Raw genomic sequence first — 16,988 nt, 5'->3', positions numbered from 1 at the left:
CTGAAGAAATGCACGTATAAATTAAAGAATACTTTTAGTAGTTCACTTTGGAAGGCAAGAAGTCATGGTAATGATTCTGTTGTCTAAAATAACCAGACCATTTTTCTTTAGAGTAAAACAAATAAATGCTCTGATTTGCATTCTTTCAAGTTTTCCTGTGAGGGGTAAACAATATATCAGGGGTGCCGAAAAATGTATACACTTTTTAAGAGACGTTATCGATGCTCAAGCAGTAGTTTGCCATAATCAGAAGTGTCTGGACGCTGATGGGAACCACTTTGAGCACCTTTTGTAATTGCAGAAGTCAAACGTGACTTGTATTCATCTTTTGTTTCGATATGTATTGAGTATTACAATTAATACAGTTTTATTCTTTCTTAAAATGAGGACACATTTTTTTTTGGCATCCTGTGTGTGTTTGTGTGTGTGTGTGTGTGTGTGTGTGTGTGTGTGTGTATAAAACTGTCTCAGCTTTTCTCTTACATTTATGTGTGTTTTGAGAGGGGTAAAGGGCAAAGAGAAAGTGATAAAGATGGGTCGGAAGAAAATGCATTAAGAGACTGTTTCTCTAAGAGACAGAATTGCCTTTGCAGATTGTTCCTTTATTCCTGCTAAACCCCCACTACCTGGAAAAAATATCTGTTAACAGGCATGCCACTCGATGGCAAAATGATCTTAGCTTGGCAGGATTCATTCATTTCAGATGCATGGTTTTCAAAGATCTTTAAAATAAAACATTACAGAGATCTGTATTTCATATTTTGATCAAAGTGAAACATGTAATAATTTAAATACACCCAGTATGTAGACTTTGAAATGTTTCCAGAAAGCGCCTTTTCTTGAAAGTACTAGAACATCTGTTTATAGGATCCAAGCTCTTAACTGCTATAATATACTGATTCTAAAGGAATTAATGAGTTTTGGTTTGAAATCAGTCCAGTGGCGTGCTGGACATGGCTTTTAGAGACTCCTAAGGCCAGTTGTGAGCACGTTAGCAATTTTGTGAGCCCATTTGTAAACTTTGACACTTTCAAATTAGCAATCATTGGAGTGTTTACGCCACAGAAATGGGCAAATGCTGCAAATCAAGGCGTTTCTTTGAGGATCGGTTCACTAGCATACCTCTTAGTTAACATGGTACTCTGCACCACTTTTTGTTAGAGTGTATCTTCCAAACCTTCACAATTTAAATGGCTGTAAATGAAATAAATGCTTCCGTTAGCAGTTTCCTTTTTCCAGTAGCATTTGTCTTGGTCTGAAAAATTGTAATTAGTATAGTTAGAACTGAGCAAAGTAAATGAAAAGAATTTATTTCTAAATTGCATAGAAGAGAGTTCCCTTTCTGGCTGCCAATCTTTGATCTGAGTGTGCTGGAAGGGAAGCCTTGCCAATGGCTGCAGAGGGTACATGCAGTGGCTCCACCCAGATCTGACTGGTTCCCTTGATGATTGGCAGAGAGAGTCTGAGGAGGAATGGGAAGGGATGGGGCTGGGAGTGACGAAGGCCACGATGGGAGGGTGGAGGAAACCAGAGAAGGAGAGTTTATTCAAAACGAAGGCAAAACAAAACAGAGATGCCAGGGAGGTGTGCGCAGTATGAGTAAGCTTAGCGGCCCGATTGTTTGCTTCTTTCATCCAAAATTAATTTTAAGTTTAATACTGGAACCCTGGTACTTAACCGTTCCTTGGAACTATAAAGCATCGTTCTCTGCTGATAAGAACCATTCTAATGGTAGTGCTTCAATTTAACAAACACTTAAACATTACAAATTGTCATTTTGATGCATTGCATCAGGTTGTCAAATTTATTCTCCTAATGTCCTTTCTATGAAAACACACTCTTGCTCGTACTTTGTTTAATGTATTTAAAATGTTTTTCTATTATGAAAATCCTCCTTTGAGTATCTCCCATACCCAGCTGGTTACCCACTGGATCCTGCTTATCTAAAGCAAAAGCAGACATGAATGATGATGTTTTCCTCATGGGGATAGTTTTCTCTAACTCACACCAAACCACTCTTATCCTGTTTCCTTCATCCGCTTGGTAATTACCTTTTGGGGTTTTCAGAATTTATGGGGTTATAAATTGGAGTGGAAGTTTAAGGTAAGGAAAGAGAAGGGAAAAAGATGAATGAAAAAATAAAGCAGTGTACACGTACAGAAATCAAATGACCACATCTCAAGTTAGAGGGCAAATATGATATCCAACTTGATTAAAACAAGTAATTGTTATCTTTATGGGTAAGGAGAAGCTTGTGTAAATGAGTGGTTTATACCAATTCAGTTTTTATTGCTTAACTTCGATATTAATTTGAGGCAAGTATTTTTCAGTTATTTAAATTTTTTATCAGCAGACTGCTTGGTAAGTTAGAAATGAATGTTTGAGAGTCAGAGAAAGCTGGCTTTTAAATTTTGGCTTGAAAATTCAGTAACCTGTGATTTTGGAAAAGTAATCTACTCTATTTCTTGTCCACACAATGCTGATAGTAATCCTTACCACAGATGACCACAGGAGTTATTGATAAAGCTCTGAGTGCAATGACAATCAGAGTAGCGCTCAATAAATGGTAGTAGCTATTGTTATCCACAAATTTAAAAAAATGGATTGAGTGTGAGCAGTATAACAATGTATTTTGATGATTTGGGAGCTCCTATTAGAGAACTGACCGCGTACTCTTACTTTTTCTATGAAAGTAACTGAAGTATAATAAGTAAATTGGGTCTCGGTGCTTGATGATGGTGATGATGGTGATGATGATGGTGATGGTGATGATTGTGATGTGGTATTGGTGATGATGGTGATGATATTAATGATGGTAAAGGTGATGATGATAATGGTGGTGATGATGGTGATGATGGTGATGATATTAATGATGGTAAAGGTTGATGATGGTGATGATGGTGATGGTGTTGTGATGATGGTGATGATGGTGATGATGGTGATGATATTAATGATGGTAAAGGTGATGATGGTGATGGTGATGGTGATGATGGTAATGGTGATGATATTAATGATGGTGAAGGTGATGATGATGATGGTGGTGATGATGGTGATGGTGATGGTGGTGATGGTGATGGTAATGATGGTGATGGTGGTGATGGTGATGATGGTGATGATATTAATGATGGTGAAGGTGATGATGATGATGGTGGTGATGATGGTGAAGGTGGTGAATGATGATGGTGGTGACTGATGGTGATGGTGATGGTGGTGATGGTGGTGATGGTGTTGTGATGATGGTAATGGTGATGATGCTGATGGTGGTGATGGTGTTGATGGTGGTGATGGTGTTGATGGTGGGGATGGTGTTGATGGTGGTGATGGTGTTGATGGTGGGGATGATGATGATGATATTGATTATAGTAGTGATGATGATGGTGGTGATGGCACCGTTCCCTCTTTCTTCACAGAATGTCCCCCCAGACCTCTCCATCTGCACCTTTGTGCTGGAACAGTCCCTCTCCGTCCGGGCCCTACAGGAGATGCTGGCAAACACGGTGGAGAAATCAGAAGGGGGCAAGTACTTAATTTATGTACTTATTTATGTGGTGTTTTAATGAACTCAGCTATTAAATGAATGGTTTCTTTCACAGGTATTGTAGATTTTCTTTTTGCTGAAATAAGCCAATACCTTTTACTTGTGATTTCCTTAAGTGTGACTTTTTGCTTTATCCAGCAGACCTGTGATGTCTTAGAAACGTAAAAAAAATAAAGCCAACCTCAAGGGGTCTGTTGTCATTAAACCTCATGCTTCTGTCTTTGATTTAAAACACTATCTTTCTTTGAGCATTTGTGTGTTTTCTTACATCTTCAGAGCTGTTACTGTTACTATTTTAATTAATTGTTTTTTACATCTCTATTTGTCATTAATCTTTATTTCATTTCAAAAGCCTCTAACCATCTGACTATGTTCTATGCTTTTTTGTGGCAAATAAAATTTCATGGCACTGATATTTTAAGTAATGAAATTATGGAGATACAGCTTTAGTTGATTGCAATATTGCAAACAGCTAATGATTTTCTTCTGAGAATTGAAATTATTTTATTTCCTAATGCAGACATTGTTCTTTGAAAGCTATTTTGTAATGTAAATTATTTTCTATACTATGGCTTGCTATGATTGATTTCTGGGTTACTACCCATTCTAGCCAATTTTTAAGTTTAGAATTAACAGGAGGATGAATGGTTAACTTTTTCTTTCTTTCTTTCTTTCTTTCTTTCTTTCTTTCTTTCTTTCTTTCTTTCTTTCTTTCTCTTCTTTCTTTCTTTCTTTCTTCTTCTTCCTGCCATAATTACTACAGTAAATGGTTTAATAAATATACTATTTCCAGGAAAGAAACTGAAAACTTTTTTGCCATTATTGGTCTGTGTGTTGCTGCTGTTGTTGTTAACCATTGTTTGGGTCTGGATAAGTGACAAGATTAAAAAAAATGATAATACACTATTCAACAGAAAATGGGTGATCAATTATGATGTGATATATTTTCATTAGCCTTGTAGTTTTTTAAATTTTAGTGTAGCACAGCTTAGGACTTTCATAGGTTTGTGCATTAATTCTAAATTAATTTTAAATTTTAATAGTGTACTACCAAATATGGAAGAGAAACTGCAATGATTTTATTTAATATTAGACTGAAAGCTTATTTTACAAAAGACCCGTGATTATGCATATTTTAATTTTCCGAGTTCATTTGTTCATTACAATGAAGTTTGAAATTATTGTATTGACCTATATAAAGCTTTTAAAAAATTCTGTTCTTTAATGAAAAGCTTTGAGTAGGCTTAAATTAGAGCAAAGATTCTCAATTCAACCAGTTTTATTTCCACCTGGAATAACACCTCCAGATTTTTAAACATCACTGACACATATCAGTTTTAAAATTCAAATTTATGTTCACAAATAAAAATCATTTTCTTTGTATGAACATCTAGGAAAGTGTGTATTGTCTTTCACTTATCTTTGTAGATACCAACTTATATTAGTTCTAGTTAATAAAGTTAATAATTTAGGTGATTTTATACTCTGGCTATTATATTATTATACCTTATTTAATTCATAAACATTTTTGTTGGGCACTTTCTCCATACAATTTTACTTTTTAATATCCAGTTTAAATTTAGGATTCCATTTCATAGGAGCATACATAGATATGAAGTGAGAGGAGACATAGCATAGTGGAAAGGAGCTTTCATTTGGGGTCCGTGTAATTATTGAAAATTCTGACTTTCTTTTCACTGCCATCTTGACCGAACTCAGATAATATTTATAGGTGTTATTTGTTGAAAAGATATTGCTATTGTTAATGCCATGAGTATATTGAGTGCTTACTTGTATATTCTATTAGGAGAGTATATTTTAAAATTATAGCATTGACTATCCTTTTTGTCTTTTGTTTATTTCCTTCTGAGAGAATTTTAGGATCCTGTCCTTTTTGACATTGGCTTGTTGCCACTTGACTACAGGTCCCGTATTAGAGTATTATGGCATGAACCAAGAAAAAAAAACAACAACAACAGAAAAACTAAAACCAATATTTGCCCCTATATCCTGCTTTTTGGTAAGGAAGTAGGTTGAAATTTATAATTAGGTGATTGGTATCATCATTCAATTTATGTCGTATATTTCCTTTTTAGAGGTAATTGGTAGTTTACTATATTTAAATTATGAATGATAGTTTAAAAATCTATAAAATTCAGAATGTAACACTGTAATGTAATGTTTGCTTATGAAATAAAACTATTTAGTCATAATCATTCATTTATTTAACGCAAACTTTTTGAGCATTTATCAGACATGCTTTTACGAGAATCTGTGTATAGAAAATGAATATGAGTGACTTTGTGATCAGTGAGTTCACAGTCTAATGCAGATAAAGAAAAAAATTATACTATAATTTATGTGTGTTGTCACAGAACATGTGTATAATTATAGTATGAGCATGAGGAAGGAATTGGGTATGTGGAACTGTTATTCCTCTGATTTTTTTTTGGATTTGCAACAATAATTTCTCAGAGAAGTAGAATTGGTTTTTCACTATTAATATAAAAATCATAAAACTTTTTCTCCAAGGCACAATTTGACCTCATGAGGCTATTTTTAGAATTCTAATAGGAAACCGACACTTGTCAGGAAACAATGCATAAAGTGTCCAGAGATATTCCTGATATGAGTTTTATGCTGCAAGTTACTAAAATGGCTTATTATTTTATGTGGAATATCTGAGAATATTTCATATTTCTAAATTATATTATGTCTTGTAATTAAAGTTACAAAATACCACAGTGAATTATTAGAGATGCACATCACACACAGACATGTCCCAGTTTTTTTATGAAAAATAAAGTTGTAGAATATGGAGTAGTATTAATACAGTTGCAGCATTCTTCTCATAAAACCTCTGTGCTCTGAGGGTACTCAGAAATGCATAAGAAGCAACTAGCTACATTTACTGGTAAATGAGTTTTTTAAAAATACATTTTTTAAGCGTTGAAGCACCATTAATGAGTTTTTAAGAATACATTTATCAAACATTGAAGCACCAATTTCAAGCATGTAATTGCGTGGAAGATAATTTGATATAAATGCAGGAGCAGAAGATGAAGTTCCAGATGATCTGTGTGGTATTTCATCGTGGTTAAGCACACAGATTCTAAAGCAAACGCCTTAAGCAAACTCAGTTCCTGGTAATTTTTAGGCAAACGCCTTAACCTTTCTCTGCCTCCATTTTTTCATTTATAATGTGGAGGAGGTAATAGTTTCTTCCTCATGTGAGAATTTAATAAGTTAATATAAAGTGCGAGGGGCAATCCTGGCACACAGGAGGCCCTAAAGCTGTGCTATTTTCATTATTATTATGGTTTTTGCTGTGGGTTTACCTGAACAACTCCTATCGGGCCTACCCTTTCTGGAGAAAAAAACGGCTATAAACTTTGGGCCAAAATTAAATTACAAACAAAAGAAACAAGCAACACTGAAACCCCAATTAACTGAAGGCTTTAGAGAGTTGAATCAAACCAGGCAGATTCTGGAGAAGAGTCAGGCTTGGCAAACGGGATTGGTGAGTTGGCCCCTTTTAAGGGTTTCAGCTTAAAGGTGGACTGAAGTCAGTGCTAGGTGGTAACTAAAACTCCAACAGAACATACAGCATGTCTGAAGATAGAATTCAGGGCCTTTGGAAAGTAAGGAGTAATCCTGGAAATGAGAAATCCAGAGAGGGGAAACCCAGTTTCCATGCCTAAACCCTGCCCGAGTCTCTGGCTGATGCTTAAACACATGGGTGCGCCTGCGTGCGTGTAGGGGTGGGACATGTGTCATTTCATCCCAGTTGCTAAGGGCAACACTGAACCGAGGTTTGCACTGCCACCTAGCAGTGTGCAGTTTTCATCCCACCAAGTTAAGTGCTCTGTTAAAGCAAATACGTCAACATTAGTTGTAGTAATGCAGGAGACTCCAGAATCTGACAGTGCAACTGGACAGGATGCAATCCAAGATTGCTTGACATATGAAGAAAACATGCAAATGTGACCTAATTTCAAGAGAAAAGACAACCAGGAACAAGCCCGAAATGGTTCTACCAGACAGGGGCTTAAAGCAGCTATAACTGTTTTCAGTGAAATAAAGGAAAGTATGCTTATAGTGAACAAGAAGATTCAAATACTCAACGTAGAAAATGTATTCAAAGAAACAACATAGAATCTCTAGACCTGAAAAGAACTGGATATGAATTGTGTCCATTGGCCTCTAAAGTCTATGCTTTTAGGCTCTTTATCATCCGTGTTCGTGTCATAAGAGAAGAGCCGTGGAAAAGCCGGAGGGGTGTCACCATCAGCAGTGGGAGGAGCGGCGGAAGGTCCCACAGAAGGTAATCTGAGAAATAAGAGGAGAACCAGGAGAGAACAGTCCAAGGTGCCGCATGTGTAATTCTGTGGCGTCTGTACCAAGTTCCTACAAGCGTGGAGGCTTAAAACATCATGAATTTATTATCTCATTGCTCTTGAAGTAAGAAGGCTAATGTCTCCATGGGCTAGAATCAAGGTGTGGGCAGGGTGGTGCTCCTTATGGGCTGCCTGTGGAAGACGTGGCTTCCTGGCCTTTTCTACTTTACATTCTTGGCTTGGGACCCATCCTCCATCTTGAAAGCCAGCAATATAGTATCATGTAACAAACATATCCACAGATTCTGGGGGTTAGGACGGTGACATCTTTGGGGTGTCACTAACTGGCCCATTACATCTTGGAAGTACAGAGTTTCACTACATGTTATGGACGAGATCAAATGAAAATCTGAGACACGTAGTTGAGTAAGGACTGAAAAGTGTAGTTTGTTTTGACAGGAGCCTGGTTTTCCTGCAAACCAATCAATAGTAGTTTCTGTCTAACTTATAGTACGTTCCCATTCATAGATTCACACACATTTTACATTTGACTTTATTTCCTGAAGAGTTTTCTGAGTGTTCAGTATTTATGGTAGTACCAAAAGTAGATCTTAATATTTCCATTATTTCCTTAGTCCTCTGGTATTTTGGTGTATGCTCACTGGCACTACATCTGAAAGACTGATTTGTTCAAGCTCTTTGGGCAGACATGGCCCAGGATCCAAAATTAAAAGAGTAGTCAAAGTGTCCACCTGGTCGAGTTTATATTGATTTTTTTCTATTTGCTTCCTCTTCATGAAAGGGAATTGGTGTCATGTAGAAGAAAAAGGAAGCTTGACGAACCTTGCTTGTGGTTCATATAAATAGACTGTGTTCTGTACATTATTAAAAGTAAGATTCTCAGGTGAGTGGGTTAATGACTCATGGAAGAAAGTGAAATTTACTTAAACACTTGATGTCATCCATTTTCAAATAAGTTACTGCTCTGCATATCCTAAGTCTCCATTAAAATACAGAATTAAACAACTGGGATGTAAAACTGTAATTGCACTTTTAAATACTGTCAGGATAGTAGATATCTCCCTCCGAAGAGATCAGAGCCAAACGGTGAAAGGGCTACTGTTTAATAAAGAAAAGTAACCCTCATGATTTTTACTTGTGCTTCAGCAAGATGCCTGCCTAGAATATGGTATGGCGTATATATACACACACATATGTATTTATACATAAATATATACACATACATACATATATATATATAATATGAATATATATTCATTTGTTTATTGTTTGATTTATAGCTTTAAGAGTAATTAATCCCTGCCATGCATGCAATATAAAGATATATTTAAATTTCAGTATAAATTCCAGAACCATTTCAATCATTTGTTCTCATAACAATGATATAGAAGAGTATAAAATGAAAATACCTTTTCGTCATCCTCCTGTCCCCTGATGATAGCCACAGCTTAAAGATTGGTTGATATCCATCTAGAGCATCATACATAAAACTATTTTTACACAAACAGCATCATATTATAGACGGTTGTGTCATCCTTCGCAACTTAATCATATGTGGTTTTAAACAAATAAGGACAAAGAAAGTCCAAAGGAAGAGAATCCAGGTGTAATTGATCAGGCTCTGGCTCAGACCGTCTTGAGTTCTGTCTACTTTGTTCTCCTCACTGCTGGTTTCATTATTAGTCTTGTTTCCCTCTTAATTACAAATGGCTACTGCAATTTTAGGGGTAATATCCAACATCAAAATTATCCATAGGCACCAAAAGGAGATGGCTTTCTTTATTTATCTTTTTGGGAGTGAGGGGGTTTCCCCAGAATTGCCCTGGTAGCCTTCCCCTCACTCCCAGTGGCACATATTCACGCCTAAATTATTACTGGCAAGGGAAAATGGGGCACTACCAGCGCTCAGGGAGGATGAGGCAAGGGCACCTCTACAAAATCAGGTTCTCTTTTTGGAGGAAGGAAGATAGTTATATGTGTAAATGAATGCTGGATAATTTGTAACGTTGTTTGCTGCAATACATAGCAGACATGGAGTTAGAATCCTTAGGCCGTAATGGAAATATTTCTTCAAATTTGGAATCCTCCAGGTTCTTTTTTTTTTTTTTTTAAGTTTATTGGGGTGACAATTGTACACTCTCCTGATTTTTTTTTTTAATTGGAGAAGGAGAACAGGACTTTATTGGGGAACAGTGTGTACTTCCAGGACTTTTTTCCAAGTCAAGTTGTTGTCCTTTTAATCTTAGTTGTGGAGGGTGCTGTTCAGCTTCAAGTTGTTCGTCCTTTCAATCTTTGTTGTGGAGGACACAGCTCAGTTCAGCTGCCGTTTTTAGTTGCAGGAGGTACAGCCCACCATCCCTTGAGGGAGTTGAGGAATCAAACTGGCAACTTTGTGGTTGAGAGTCTGCGTTCCAACCAACTGAGCCATCCAGGAGCTCTGCGGCAGCTCAGCTCAAGGTGCCATATTCAGTCTTAGTTGCAGGGGGTGCTGCCCACCATCCCTCGCAGGAGTTGAGGAGTCGAACTGGCAACCTTGTGGTTGAGAGCCCACTGGCCCATGTGGGAATCGAACTGGCAGCCTTCAGCGTTAGGAGCATGGAGCTCCAACCGCCTGACCCACTGGGCCGACCCCCGGTTCTTGAGCCAAACTAGGTCTGGCAAGTTAAATCCTTATATAGGACAAGCCATCAAAGTCTATGCTCAGTTGTCTCCATAGCTGGGAAATGGAAAACCCACGTCTCTTCTCTACCCAACTGACCCATCCAGCATTCATTCCATAAAAGTGTATTGAGTTGCTATTGTGATTTCTGGGCTGCCGAGAGAGATAAATAAGAGTGCATCCTTGCTTTAGAGGAACTTAACAACTTAATAATGAACAGAAAAGGTAAATAATTGTAATATGGCTGAAACATGCTTTGATAGTCACTGGTTCAGTGAGAGTACAGAGGATGGAGCTCTAACTACTCATCCAGTTCCTCATTACCGACTCTCTCTGCACAAAGGCCTACATCCATCATAAATGGCTGATGTCCTCAACAGGTAAAAACTGTGAAAAGCTTCATGGATTAGTCTGTTTATATTGTGGACAGTATGATGTCACTAGCTGTTTATGTTGAAACTGCAATTCTCAAATGTCTACTATAACTTAACATTTTATGTTAGGAAGCTGGGTTCTGTTTAGGGACATCTCTGGGAAAGCATGAGCACTGCTTTGGAAATGGAGCTATAATGCTAAGACATTAAGACATTTAATAACTTGACATGGCCGTTAGTCAGCATCTGGCCAAAGCCTCTGGACATCGCCGTGCACCTGTCCTTCATCGACGAAACAGGTGCAGTAACTTATATCTTCTAAAGTGCTGATGGCTAGAAACAGTCGCTGAGCAGCTCTGTTTATCTCCCACTTACGTGAATGTGGACATTCGTCTGTGCTGGAATATGCATCTTCTATTTCACTGTCTTTCTGTCTCTAGAAAGGCTACTTTCCACTCTGAAGCTGAGGATACAACATTGTATCTATGTTTCCCAGAGAATCCAGCACCAAACTCAATAAGGAGGCCAAGTTAATCAACAGTAATTCGATTCCCGTGGTGCAGTTACGTCTGTTTTAGATTATGACTCTTGAATATATACACTATTTTATTTGATTAGCATCATCCAATTTGGACATCTTCCTCTGATTTTTTTTGCATGCTTAAAATTAAAAAAATATATATTTTGAAGTGTAAATATTTGGCAGGAAATGAATCAGATAGTAAATGTTTGTGATAAACTATTCCAGAATGCACCAGTGATTTAAAGATATTCACAACCTATTGAGACAACCATCCTCTAATTTTTATTCTCTTAAAGTTCTAACTTCATTTTCTTAAGACCTTTTAGTCCAATATGGTAGACTTCTTCCTTCTTTCACAAATCTTCATTAGATGGCACTACCCTTACTCCCTGTACCCCCTAACTAGCCTTCTCTCCTACCTTGCTTGAGTTTTCTCCAAAACACTTGTTACCTTCGGACATACTGTGTGTTTCTCTTTTTATTTTTGTGTTTTTAATAGACTACATGTCCTCATTAGAGTGTAGACCCCATGAAGGCAGGGCTTTGAGCCTGTGTGTCCACTGGCTATACCACCAACACCTAGGACAATGCATCTCATGAAGCAGACACTCAGGAAATATTTGCAGATTTGAGGGATTACAAAGTAGAATTTATAAACCAAAAATTAAGAGTCTGAAAAGTTCTAAAAATTCTGTTTCTGCTACTATAGTCGTAATTTTGAACATAAGGTAAGACTTTTGCCTTGTAAGTGCAGCTGTTTTTCACCTTGCCTCCCAAATATGGGAGAAAAGAATATTTTCAAAAGGGAAAACGAGAACGTACCTTTTGGAGTTTGCCTGGCACAGTCCAGATTAACACCTAAGTCTCAGCTTAACTCCTGTTAGTTCCCTGTTTCACTGCCCAGTGTCCCATTCTGGATGAGAAAGTATATGGCCATCTCCAGTCACGGACCTTTGTGAATCAGATAAAAGTTATCGAACATTTCCCCAGAAAAATATAGATAATATGCACACATATGAAATCTTCATAGAGTTGCACCTCTGAACATTTAAAAGTAGTGCAAGCAACTCCATTGACTGCAGCCACACGCTCTCAGAAGCTATGCTTTTTGCAATTAATCTTAGAGCTGTGGAAAAATCAAAAGCTAGTGGGTAACCTGGGGATTTGAGAGACCACATGGAAAGTTTCGACGGTGAGCCTGAGGCTAGCACTGGCGGGACAACCAGAAATGTTCATGTAGCTTCTGAGATAATGGGGCGGCCATTAGTTCTAAGACCACATGGAGCTAAGTTCTTTATTGAGATAGGAAACCTTAAACTGTCCTTAAACCATCGGCCGAGTGCAGAGAAGGCACCCCCTGGCCACACAGGGTGGGCTTCATGTTGCAGTGCACCGATTTTCACCGTTCTGGAGAGAGTGAGCCTGGTGTGAGACGAGAAGACATATTGAAAGCATTACATTATTTGATATGACAGAAGAGTGTCCCAATGAGATTAGACAGTAGAGGGAGAGAGAGAGAGAGAGAGAGAGAGAGAGAGAGAGAGAGAGAAAGGACAGGTAAGTAACAGCAGAGACAACAATAAACCAGGAATATTTAACACTTCATGAGCTGGAGTTAGTTGCATTTGTTCACTCTACAGATATATCATGAGTAACTGGGCTCTAAGTAAATGTGTAAAACTCTGTGGAGAGATAATGGAGACAGAGCCTGAGGAGTGAGGGATGTTTCTAGCAGGACAGAATATAGTGGAATGTATGCAGTGTAAATATAAACAATATATGCTTTTTTTTTTGAAGGAATGAAAACAGGATTCCAGGGTCACAGATAAAAACTGATACTGTCTTTATACACCTGTGGCCTGCAGATTTTGTTTTGCTTTGTTGCTAATGACTTACAGAATAGAAGTATTAGTGGTATAACAATAGTAGTATGAGTAGGGAAATGAATTATATCATTTATTTATTCATGAGATAGAGTCTCTATACTTCCAGAATGGATTTGACGTAGATGCTGCATAGATATTCAAATAAAAATAGGATTCCAGGGTCAAAGATAAAAACTGAGTAGACTTGTATGTAGTTTCCTCATCAGGGGTCTTTGGTTCCCCTGAAAACTCTTCCAGCGTTGCTGAGGAGGAAATCTGTGCAACTGGGTGGATTCAGCCACTAATCAGATCACTCTTATGGTGGATGCTTCCTTCTAGGCCTTTCACTTGCCTGTAACTGATGCAGAACCCTTCCCTGAGCAGACTGTTTCTAATTTAATTGTTGCCCGACCTCAGTTTTTATGAAGGAATTTAAGGTTTAGTTTTTCTTCATGTCTGGCTTTCATTAGTTCTTCATGTTGTACATTCTCTGTCTAAACTGGACTCACTCCCTCTGAGTGTACTCTCTCTTCCCCAAATGATATATTCTCACATTTTCGTCACACGAATTCTTCCACTTAGAATTCTGGGCCTTTTAAAAGTCCATCCCATCCTTCTATGTACATGTCCAAGGATGTGTCTTCCTTGAAATCTTCCATAATCCTCCAAGCAGAAGTAACGTTTCTACTCATGGAGTCCCATAACATCAGTTGTTTTAAATTTTCCTACATTTCTCTCATTTTTTATTATGCAGTAATTATTTGGTATTTGTTATGAACTATTTCTTTACATTAGAATATGTTTTTTTTTTTTAATGTCTAAAAATGTTTTTGTTCAGCTCACGTTTTAGAGTAGTTTGAGAAGTTCCCGCACACCTGTTACGAACACCTGGCATTAGAGTGTTACGTTTGTTATTATTGATCAGCCAGTGTTGATACATTATCACTCAAAGGCCTGAGTTTCCATTAGGGTTTGCTCTTTGTATTGTATGCTCTGTAAGTTTTGACAAATGTGTAGTGTCATGTATCCACCGTTATGGTGTCACACAGGGTAGTTTCACTGCCTTACAAGTCCGCATGCTTCACCTATTCATGCTTCCCAACCAGGCAACCACTAGTAACCACTGACCATTTTACTGTCTCCATAGTTTTTCCTTTTCCAGAGTGTCATATGGTTGGAATCATACCATATGTAACCTTTTCGTACTGGCTTCTTTTCTTTCATGGCTCGTGCTTTTGATGTTGGATCTGAAAGTCATCACTAAACTCAAGGCCATCTAGATTTTCTCCTGTGTTATCGTCTAGGAGTTTTACAGTAATATTCATTGAAGGTTTCTACATGTCTTTTCTTAGCTTGGTAGCTCATTTCTTTTTAGTGTTAATATTCCATTGTCTGTACAGCTTTTTGTTTCGGCGTTTATCTAGTGAAGGACATCTTGGTTACTTCCAATTTTTGGCAATTATGGATAAAACTGCTATACACTTGTGTGCAGGTTTTCATGTAGACCTAAGTTTTCAGCCTAAGTATATACCTAAGCATATACCTTTGGGTATATACCAAGGAGTGTGACTGCTGGATCATATAGTAAGAATATGTTTACTTTTGTAAGAGACCAGCAAACTATCTTCCGAAGTGGCTGTACCACGTTGCATTCCAACTGACAATGAGTGAGCGTTCCTGTTGCTCTACCTCCTTGTCAGCATTTGGTGTTACTTTTTGGACTTGAGTTATTCTATGTGTGTGGTGGTATCTTAGTGACATTTTGTGTTTCCCTGCTCATTGTTGAGTTTTAAACATTCTTTGTATATTCTGTATACCAGTCCTTTATCATACATATGTTTTGTAAAGATTTTCATCCAGTTGTGACTTGTCTTTTCATTTGGCTAACGGTGTTTTCACACAGCAGAGATTTAATTTTAATGAATCCTAACTTATTCATTTCTCTTTCATGGATCATGCTTTTGGTGTTGGATCTGAAAGTCATCACTAATTCAAGGCCATCTAGATTTTCTCCTGAGTTATCTTCTAGGAGTTTTATAGTTTTGTGTGTTCCATTCAAGTCTGTGACTTATTTTGAAGTAATTTTTACAAAGGGTTTAAGGTCTGTGTCTAGATTCCTATTTTTGCATGTGGATATTCAATTCCAGCACCATTTGGTGAAAAAAAAACTATCTTTTTTTCCCCTCCATTGAATTACTTTTGCTCCTTTGTCAAAGATCAATTGACTGTATTTGTGTGGATCTATTTCTGGGCTCTAATCTGTTCCATTGATCTGTTTGTCTGTTTTTCACCAATACCACACTGTCTTGGTTACTATAGCTTTATAGATAGTCTTGATGTTGGGTAAAGTCCGTTCTCCTACTTTATTCCTCTCTTTCCATGTTCTGTTGGCTATTCTAGGTCTTTTGCCTATCTGTATAAATTTAGAATTGGTTTGTGAATGTCCACACGATAACTTGCTGGGATTTTGATTGGGATTGCATTGTATCGTTTTGTTAAAATCTTTATCATCCTCTTTTCACCAAACACTTTTTATATAGGAAATAGGTCTGGAATTTATTTGACTTTATTATTATATGGAGTTTATTACTATTCCTAGTAGATCCATCTAGAGTTCAAGGTTATTATTTGAGTTGATTTTCCCCCACTAGCTAAGCAATAGGCCCATTGTTATTCATGACACTAAATTTAAGCTAAATATTCAGTTACTTTAAAGTAAATATTCAGCTACTTTAAATTAAATATTCAGTTACACACACTTGTCTGTTTTTCTACCAAATAGCACTGATTCACTGTATTTTAGAAATGTTTTAATATTTAATAGAGCTAGTTTCATCTCATAGCTTTTTTGTCCCTCACAAATTGTTCATTCTTTTTTTGACTGTTTCCCCAAATGAATTTACCTGTGGTATTTTATCAAACTTAGTAATTCTGATGAGAACCTACATGAAAGAAAGTGACCATATTATTTGTTAAGTACTCATTCATTTCACTGTGTTAACATTAAGGTTTATGTAAGAGCCATTTAACGTATTCTGTGCTTAAAGAAAGGAGGTAGTGGTAATTTTGAGTTAGAAAGTATATTTATGTTCCTGAGGATTTGGACAAATTCAGAAATCAATTTATATTATAGAAACTGTTCTTATTTTAAAATAAGAATAATTTTGGAAATAGCAGATCTTACTCTTCTATCATGTATTTTAAATTAAAAAAAAAACCCTAAACTTCTGAATGAAAATTCTAAACCTTTTCCTTGAATTAAGTCAAATGTGTTAGTGCGTGAGATTGCCAAAGTATAATTCAATGAATTACTGGACTTACTTTTGTGACCTCATTTGCTTAATTAAATTTATGATAAGTTTTTTTTTCCCCTCAAACTGATGACAGAAAGAACTTTATGGTCTCATGTAGTTTAAAATAGAAATCACATTCCCTACTGCAGATTGGAGAGGTGCATTTTTTCTTACTTATTTCCCCAACATTAATACCCTATTTGTCTTAATTCAATACTTTGTATTTTCCATTTTAAATTTATTTGGCTTCCTCCTGGGAGTATTTGGGTAGATACTCCAGTCTGAGGTCCCGTCAATCCTTAATTCTGTTATTGTAAGTACACCTAAAATGAAGGGGAAAAAAAAAAAGAAAAAGAAAAAGAAATCCTTGTTAACTAA

At 36.9% G+C, this 16,988-nt stretch overlaps 1 protein-coding gene across 5 annotated transcripts in view; it reads left to right on the top strand.

The window, feature by feature from the left end:
• The window catches only part of RYR2 (ryanodine receptor 2), a 572,172-nt gene that overhangs the window by 205,817 nt on the left and 349,367 nt on the right, over window positions 1-16,988 (top strand). For all 5 annotated transcript variants that reach the window (XM_033099500.1, XM_033099502.1, XM_033099501.1 and 2 more), the window contains exon 3: window positions 3,411-3,515. In XM_033099500.1, the coding sequence (XP_032955391.1) occupies window positions 3,411-3,515 (105 nt within the window). The remainder of the gene's footprint in view (window positions 1-3,410; window positions 3,516-16,988) is intronic.

This window comes from Rhinolophus ferrumequinum, chromosome 27 (genome assembly GCF_004115265.2).
Source record: "Rhinolophus ferrumequinum isolate MPI-CBG mRhiFer1 chromosome 27, mRhiFer1_v1.p, whole genome shotgun sequence".
NCBI classification, from domain to species: domain Eukaryota; kingdom Metazoa; phylum Chordata; class Mammalia; order Chiroptera; family Rhinolophidae; genus Rhinolophus; species Rhinolophus ferrumequinum.
This window is presented reverse-complemented; position numbering and strand designations above follow the sequence as displayed.